The sequence below is a fragment of the Poecilia reticulata genome, chromosome 4 (genome assembly GCF_904066995.2).
Source record: "Poecilia reticulata chromosome 4, P_reticulata-male-v2, whole genome shotgun sequence".
Taxonomy (NCBI): Eukaryota; Metazoa; Chordata; class Actinopteri; order Cyprinodontiformes; family Poeciliidae; genus Poecilia; species Poecilia reticulata.
Window position 1 is genome coordinate 22,625,297 of NC_088833.1, and position 9,471 is coordinate 22,634,767.

The following is a 9,471-nucleotide window of genomic DNA, read 5'->3' on the forward strand; positions in this document are numbered from 1 at the left end:
AGGACATGAGACTCCAGAAAGAAGAAGAGAGAAGGGCTCTGGACAGCAAGGAGAGAATTGATATTTTGCAAAAAACAATTGCAGACAAATAATTTCTTTAAAAATAAAGAGTTGTTGTCAACATTGTTCCAGATTATGAATATGTTTGCCTGTTAATAAACAAATGTTATAATTTTATTTTATTTACAATCTGGATCCATAAAACAATTTAATTTAGAATTTTAAATAACAGATACAAACATAGTTTTCATTTACTTGTTGCAGACGTTTTGCCATTTTAGAAAAATGGCTTGCAGCAGTACAAACAGTAATGTTTCTTGTCATTGACTCTTTCCTCCCTTTTTGGCATGCACCAACAACTATGTCTTGATTCATCATCAAAACCACTGTCTGCATCTGTTACCCACAATGTGTAACAGATGTACTGTCACAATCCACAACAGTTTTTGAAGGTGATAACTTTCTTAACGAATCTTGATGGAATCACTGGGCTGAACACTTAATTCCATGCTGCCAATATTGCTTTCCTCCGATGAATCTGGTACGTACTCTTCGCCACTATCCGACGTCCTCTGTTTGCCTGATGGGGAGTTTGGCTATTTGTGCTGTGTCATAGTTAAACAAAAAGCAATTCCGGAAAAGGGTGGAACTTATAGAGGAGAAGCAGAAATAAACTTGTGCAATGATCTAATGAAGAAGAACCTGTTGAGAGAAAAAAGAAGCATTCAGATTTCAAAAGCTCATTGTCTCTCTTCCTCTGTCTTGCCACAGTAACAGACAACGTAGACAAGTGGAGAGGACTTTGGCTGTGCTGATGCAAGTTTGACTTTCCTGTAAATCTTGAACAATACATACAAACTATACAATAAAATCTCAAATCTCAGGCATACAAGTGCATCCAGTTAGTCAGATTGAAAACTGTCAATCAGGTAGCTGGCTAAAATCTACCTAGCTAGTTGTCCAGACTGGACTAATAAACAAACACTGGGTGAACCCAGTCTAGGAACACTGATACTTATAGCAACCCTCAAACTTTACAACAAGCATGAGTAAAAACACTTCTGCGACTCTACCATGGGAAATGTATTAAGTATTAAGTACAGCTACAGTTGAACCTGATTGGCTTTAACAGGTTACTTTTAGCCAGCTTCCAGCATAGTTTCTGAATGATTATTTTTTGTGCTCATGGGTTGCAACTGTCGCAGTATTAGCTTCTTATTCTTAGACTTTTTGGAGGGTATGATGTGTCCTTTTTATCATTATTATTATTTTTTTTTATTAAAAATTTTGAAAACCTGCACAAAACCATTTGACATATAATCATAAATATTTTTATTAAACTTTTTACTCTCATTACTAATGGATCTAAAACAACTTCAGAGGAGCACACCACCACCGACATGAAGGTATAACATTGTAGCCTCCACTGACCTCATTTTAGTTTTGTATTATGTAAAAAAAAAAGAGTTAACGCATTATTTGCAACTCACCTTTAATGAACCACTCTCGCTATTATATCGCTATACCAGAATGTTTCTCATACCAAAGCAAAAAGAAAATAAATGAAGCATACCAGAAATTGCCTGAGCTGTAAGCAACAATCCTCCACCGCGAAGCGGGACGTGCCCAGCTGAACAAGGCAGCTGTTAATGCTAATTCAATATTTAGAAGCGTGGCAAACATGGACTGAAATACTTTGTTCACTTCCTCCACTGCCATTGTTAAAACTACATTCAGACTACAATTCTAAGCCAGCACAGAAAATCAACGTCAACAACAACTTCTCCTTCTGTTCGCTGGTTAAAATTACACCAGAGAAAACCAAGTACAATGGGAGAAAGTCCAGACTGAGCTGTATTAACCTTACAAAGATAGAAGAATTGATGTCATATATTTACTCCGTTTAAAAGAAAAAAAAAGTAATTGACATGGTAAAATATTTCAAGAATTTTACCCTCTGATGTTGAGGGTTGTTGTTTTCTTTTGTCCAAGGTATGACTTGAACGGGCAAAAGAATAGACGTGAAACATAACTTAAAAAACTTGAAACAGTCCTTTAACATTAGACTTATGATTATTCGAATATAATAGCAGCTGGTTAGTTTCTCATAGCTATATCACTTGTTTAAAGGACATATTGTCTAGATTCATTATTGTGTTAAAAGGGATCTATTATGCTTCCTTTTGAGCAAGTAAGTTATAATGGGTCTATGTGGAATACAAAACATTCATTACATTCTTTGCACAAAATCCTTCTTAAGAGAATGAGATTCCTGAATGAGATTGCCTATTTTAATCTTAGCTGTTTTATTGCTCTTTCATCTTTATCCAAATAAGTTGTTACTGTCTGCGTCCCCCGGCAACTCAATGTTTACACCAGTGACACCAAAATTGTCAAAGTCCTCGAGGTCCGGCATCCTGCATGTTTTAGTTCTCTCCCTGGTTTAGCGCACCTGGATCAAATGATGTCTCATTAGAAGGCCTAAGAAGAACATTGACATGCTGAAAGGTTGTTTCTACCACCAGGGAGAAAACTACAACATACAGGATGCCGGCCCTTAATTACCGGCTTTGGGAACCACTGGTTTACACTCTCGTTTTACAACGTGAAAATGGCTACAAACAGACGCACAATGGTACTACGGGGGAATTTTGGAACGGCTCATTTTCCAGACACCAAAAACATTAACTTATTTCCAGAAAAAGGCTGCATGTTTTTTTTTTTCTTGCACAAACTTGCAAGAAAAAGTGGCATTTGCTTAACAGATCATCTATAAAAGACACACAAAAAAAAAAAGATCTATAAAAAAATCAATACAATGTGGAGAAATGTGTTTCAGGGCTGCTTATTTTCGTGGATAAGCATTAAATCCTAAAGCCAGCTCAGAAGCAGCTTGCAAAGTGCAAAATGTTGAACAAACATATAAAATGTGACTACATGTTACTGGTGTATCGGGCAGCATGATGAAGTTGCTTCTCATTATACGCAGGACAAGACAGCTTTTTTAGAAACTAGGTATATGTTAACGTGAGAAACTCTGCATGTGGTTTAAAAGATAATTTTTGCATGTTCCACTATGATAAAGAGGGAGAGATGGTGTAGGAATTTTGTGACAACAGATCTACCAACATCTGATAAATTAAAAACGTACACATCAATTCTGAGAATTGACATTATAAGTACTATATGTATATAATACATACAATATACGTATTAAATGAAATATTCAAGTCGTGGTTTAAACCACCCTGAGCTTGTTCTTACTTTCACCTCTTACAAGGCCGTGACTAAAATATAAATAAAGAGACCAAATTTGTTATTTTTCCACAGGGAGATTATTAGGCACAGTTTATCGGTACTGGAATAAATATTCCTATGTTCTATATGGCATAGATTCTGCAAAGTGTCAGAAACACTTTTTCTAAGAGATTCTGACACATATTGGCATGAAGGGTAAAACTACTCCAGATAAGTAATCGAATATGAGGCCTTGTTTTAAGAAGTGTTGAGAATTAAAACATATTTCTTCTGTGAGGGCTGAGTGGGCTTCTGGATGCTTTCTATACTCGAGGTCGAGCCAGTGGTCCCCTCTTCTTTTCACCCTCTGCATTTAGTTTTTTTATATTTCCATTTCTAGTGTCACTGGCAGTGGTGACACTAGAAATGGAAAGAACAAAACAAGTCTCGGCATATGGCTCTGACTTAAAAATGAACTCCGAGCCCAACCTGAGGCCTCAGGATCACATCAGACACTGTGATCAGCACATGTGAGTTTTTAGTAAAAATAGAAATCCCATGATTTTGTTGTTGGTGCACAAAACCCACTGAGACAGCTTTTATTTTGAAGACTTTCTTAACATGACTGGCACACTTTCGCACCTCATCAGATGTTATTTTTCTTTCTGAAATTAACCACACTTACAGTGTATTTAGTTTGTGGAGAGGATCTAGAGGTGATAGTTCAAATAGTAATTTAAGAATTACTATTTGAGCGGTCCTTATGAAAGTAAACATGGGGGAAAAGAATCTGACTAATGCAGAGCAGGTATGTGCATCACTGCGAAAGTAGCAGAGATGCACGTTACTTTCCACTCTTCCGGAAATGCAGCAGTCAAAGCGATCTTTCTACTGTCTCACAAAACTGCAAGATATAGGAAGAAATTGAAATTCTGAAAGAAAAAAAGAAGTTAATTATGCTATGAAAACATTGAAATCTAACCAGCTCTCTTTGGAATCTGCCTGACAGAATAACATTTATGTTTTTTGTAGATTTTACCAAACAAGTCAAGTCAAATTTGACACGTTTGCAGCGTAATTACTTGACAATGTTGGAAGCTTGTATGCATCACAAAATTGGGCATTAAGAAATGCTTCAATGTAGCTCCTTAATAAAACAATCAGAACTCAGCAGCTTTTATTTATTTCTATGCTCTAATAAGCCCTGTGTACTAATTATCCTCTTTATCTGCAAGCTTGCATAAAATGGTTGCATGATGGAAGAGGCCTAAAGATAAAAATCCATTCTGATAGTTCTCAGAAACATGCCTTCCTGTTTTTTTTTTTTTTTTCGTTTTTATCAGATGCATTGAAGGATCTGTATGCCACAAAACCTCCATGTCATCTGTGCATCCTTATCAAAGTGATGCGTGCTGAGAGACTTTCATAAAGAGGCCTGCAGAGTTTCCTACAACAAAACCGATACGCTGCTCCTATTGAGGCTGAAACAGGTGGGTGATCAGCTTGTCTTCTCTCAAAAAGACAAGCTGATCACTGAGTGATGATCGCTGATTAAAAGCTCAAAATTCAACTCCTTTAAAACGGATGGTCTCTTATCTTGTAGCACAAACCAAGATCCTGGGTTTCAGGCATGTCAGCTGCTACTCTAGCAACATCTCTTTTGTTGCAAACTGCATTATGCGTTCTAATCGAAAGGCTGTTTTCATGGCAGAGAACATTTTGGTCTTGTTCCCTGACTGCACCTGAACGACAGATGGTTTTGCATTCAGGCAAAATCATCTGTCATGAAAGAAAATGTCTGCTTCAAAGTTTGAATTTTGCTAGACACATTTTTTTTTGCCGGGTGATTGTTGCTACTGCGACAAATAGCTGATAATTGAACTGTTTTGCCCACCCAGGAGAATTTCTAAAGGTTTTTCTTTTTCCCCTTCTGCGTGTTTTCAAAGTTGGACTGTAATAATATTAGCACTAAGTCTTGCTACTTCCTGTTCATTTACTGTAGGACTCATAAACCTATCCTTTGTGATCTTATTCCCCCTCATCAACAAATCAATGAAACATTACATTGCACCTTGTCACAAAAGTTTATTTTGAGTTTTTTTATATTGTCAGACTCACTGGGTTTTAAATGCATAAACATTTTTGCATTTAACCCAACTCTAATTGTTGTAGTCTTTCAGGATTGCTATTCCATTGGCCATTACTTCAAATTCAGGTTCACATTGTTTTACTCACAATGAGACTATTTATCGTCAGAAAGTCCTTTAAGTAGACCCACTTAATGTGTTTCAGATTAAGAACATGCTAAAAAGATGCACCTACTAAATGAAATAGGTAAAACTGTATTTCTAATATGGTTAAAGTTGTTAGTATCTGATCTTAGACAGTTACTTTATGGCAGTGTTTTTAAACCACTGTTCCGCGGCACACTAGTGTGCCGTGAGTGATCGTCAGGTGTGCCGTGGAAATTATTCAATTTCACTACGGTACCGTATTTTCCGGACTAAAAGCTGCTACTTTTTTCCTTAACTTTTTGAACCATGCGGATTGTAGCCCGCTGTGGCTTTTCTGTGGATTTTTCTTCAACCACCAGGGGGCTCTCTAGCAGGAAGTGGATCATTAGAAGTCAAAATTGTAAATCAAAGAAGAACGGCTAATTTTCATTTAGAACAAGCACATGCTAGCAGCAGTCAAGACGGAGAAATGTTTTCAAACTCGTATCATGCGGCTTTTAAGTTGAGGGTTGTCGTTCTGGCACTACAGGAGGGACGTAGAGCCGCTGCAATTAAGCTAGGTGTGAACGAAACCATGGTTCGGCTTTGGAGACGGAGTGCTGCGTCCAGCAGATTTATTAGGACGAGGCATTCTGCTGGGTCCTAATGGAAAACCGAGAGCAGCTTCCAGTTTTTATTTTATTTTATTTTTTATTGAGGGCGCTAGTATGGTGCGCTCTATAGTCCGAAAAATACGGTAATTGGTTTTAAAAGATTTTTTGAAAATGAATTGTCTGCAAATAATGCCATCTTCGAGTATCTGCTGTAGAAGTAGCAGCGGCGTAATCATGTAATGTTCTTACCACTAGATGGCAGTAGGTACACAGCATTTTACATTAAAACGAGAATTAGTGATGCACGAATGTTACAGGTAGCGGTGAGAGCACTGAATCTAGAAAGACTGTGATGACAGTGATGGAAAAGACAGTGAAGCTCAGCAGTAGTTGGAAAGAGCACGAGTCCATTTCCCACAACATATCTGTGTGAAGTGAGCTTCTCAAGCCTGGCTACTATAAAAACTAAAAACAGAGAGACAGAGATGTTGAGGAAGAGCTTTGTCTTTCTTCAATTTCTGCCAGGAAATCAACTGTTTTCATCCAAACATGCACAGGTTTCACACTAGGTGGGTAAAATATACAGGTATTGACATTTTGTACATGCAACTCTTCATATTGTAACAGTGAATATGAAGTGAAATGTTTCCCAAATATTCTTGCTTCTTTCAGAATAAGAATTATTTTCTGTATTCTGGCTAAAAGAATGCTTGTGGATTAGTTTGTAAAACACTTTGACGTTTTCTACAACTTCTTTAAAATTAACACCACCGTGTTGTGGCACTGTTAAGGTGTATTTTTGAAGTGGACATGTTAAGTGCAATTTGAAATAAATGTAAAATGTGATAATACATTTTTGTGTTTATTTGATTCCTATTCAAGAGACTTTGATAAGAATGACTATACATAGGCGGCTACAGAGTATCTTTATTTCCATTTTTAGTTGGTGGTGTGCCTCGGGATTTTTTCAATGAAAACAGTGTACCTTGACTCAAAAAAGGTTGAAAAACACTGCTTTATGGGACAAAAGTTGTGAAATATGCCAACACCTCCCTGAAAATTCTGTTTTTAACTTAAAGTCTTTTCATGATTCAAACAGAAACGGTGCATAATTTCAGGTTCGCTGTGTGTTCAGAATTAGAAAAAACTCAAAGTTACAGAGTGGCACGTTTCCACGTTATGACTGAGGTACAAAAAACCACATCATTTGCATTGACAGCCTGATCTTCAACCCCTGACACAAGCATATAAAAAGAGATGTTTTCAGAGCTTATGGCATTTCTCTTCAGCCGTTCACCCAGTCTGTGACCCCATCATGTCCACCTTCTGCAACCTGGCCGTACTGATGCTTCTACTGACTTTTGAAAGTCCAGGTGAGTCTCCGCCGCAGTCTGTAAATGTTAGTTACATTAATGCTTTATTATGCAAGTTTAAGCTTCATTACATGTGTTTTGTTTTTTTCTTAATATATTTCTTGGTTTTATAATCAAAGAGGAACATTTCTTAATATTTGTCTTTGTCTTTTCAGTGACTTGATTTTGATGGTGTTAATAGTTTTGTCATTATCATCACCATTAACTTTGTATTTTACCAAAAACAAGTATATGCAGGAAAAATCATTGGAGGCAAGGAGGTCGATCCACACAAACGGCCGTACATGGTGTTTTTGCGGATAAGAAATGCTCAGAATAATCTGGAACTCTGCGGTGGATTCCTTATTAGAGAAGATTTTGTGATGACTGCGGCTCACTGCAAGCGCAAGTCAGTGTGACATGATTATACATTTTATTCAAATGAATGCTTGGAGGCAGATGGGGAAAAAACAACTAACTTTCCCCCATTTCTCTTTACTAGTGATCATAAGTCCTATGAAGTTTTTTATGGGTTTGACAAAAAGTTTGAAAACCATACAAAAGTGGAGAAATATTTTCCACATCATCGCTACAATAACACTGATTTCACAAATGACATAATGCTGCTTAAGGTATAATTTATATTTATCTGAAACTATTTTAACAAATAGGAAAAACATGTTCTTTATATCTACTTTAATGTTTTCACATGTACAAAATAAAATACAGACTGCACATATCACTGTCTTTTTTATTGTTTAATGCTATCTCCAATTTTTCCTTCAGTTGTGCCATAACACAAGCTCGGACCACCATATCAAACACATTGAGCTGGCACAGGAGGAAAATGGCTCACTGCCAAATTCGTGCTCAGTCTGCGGTTGGGAACTGGACAGGTCTGCAGGAATGCCTTCGAAGCTGATGGAAGTCAATATCACACTTGTTAAAAATCAGAATTGTACCAGAGAACATGCTTACTGCTCTGAAGGAAGTACAGGAACATGCGGGGTATTTTTTTTTTTCCTTTTTTTTTAAGTAGAGAAAAAAAAATAGTTGTTCAAAGTAAAACATTAATTTCAATGTTTGTCTTATTCACTCCCAATATTCTGTGTATGTGCTTACAGGGAGACTCCGGAGGTCCATTGGTCTGCAATGGACGGGCGTATGGAGTGGTGTCAGCAAGCCAACCATTCAATGGTTCCACTCTGTACAAGTACACAAACATACCGGACACCATTGACTGGATCAATAATATCCTGAAGGACAACTGAAACAGCATCTAATATATCACCTTCATCAAACCATTTGACAAACACAATTTTAGAGCAGAAGTAACGACCTGATGATTTGTTTTATTTGGTTAAGTTTGTTGGTGTTATAGTTCTGTATTTCATGCTGAGATTGGCTGTTTTTAAAGTGCATGCTCTGATCATTATAGCAAATGCTGAATGAATAGTTCATAGTGTATGTTTGAGAGAACATACATTAACATTAAGTAATTTAGATTTTTGCTACCAATACAAGCCTTAAGGAAAATATTGCTTTGTTCGTGGTATTTAGATAGAAGCTTAAGCTTTTATAGATTGATGTGCTTAATTTCAAAAGTAAAGCAAAATGCTGGTTTCTCACTATGTGCCATGTGTTTGTCGTCTTTTAACAAGAATATACACACATTTATATACATTTAAGTAAAACAGATCAGGATTTACAATGCTTTGGGTCAATAGGGATTTTTCTTAACTTCATTAAAAAACACACAAATAAGTTGGGGTTAACAGCAGGACAAGAAAAAGCACAGCATAGCACCAAACCACAAGCTGCAACATGTGGTCTGTGTGAGAATAAACCCAAAGCGAACAAAGATGGAGAAGTAAATGAAGTAAAGTAACTTTCAGATAACCAATTCATTTGGCAAGAAAGTGACTTTTTTTCCTCTGAAGGCAATAAAAAAAAAAAAACTTTTCCAAATATTTTGGATTCTCAAAACTTTATAACAAGCAACAATTGTTTTCAGAAATCTTTTTTTTCTAAATCACGTTAACTGCCTAAGTACTT

At 36.6% G+C, this 9,471-nt stretch overlaps 1 protein-coding gene across 1 annotated transcript; it reads left to right on the plus strand.

Annotated features, from left to right (window-relative positions):
- Nucleotides 1-5,633: 5,633 nt before the first annotated feature.
- LOC103463688 (granzyme-like protein 1) lies at nt 5,634-9,047 on the plus strand. The gene is made up of 6 exons (XM_008407221.3): nt 5,634-6,633; nt 7,354-7,437; nt 7,666-7,825; nt 7,919-8,048; nt 8,203-8,424; nt 8,541-9,047. Exons 2-6 carry the CDS (start codon nt 7,380-7,382, stop codon nt 8,685-8,687), a joined length of 717 nt encoding a protein of 238 aa, XP_008405443.1. The 5' UTR covers nt 5,634-6,633; nt 7,354-7,379; the 3' UTR covers nt 8,688-9,047.
- The last annotated feature ends 424 nt before the right edge of the window (nt 9,048-9,471 follow it).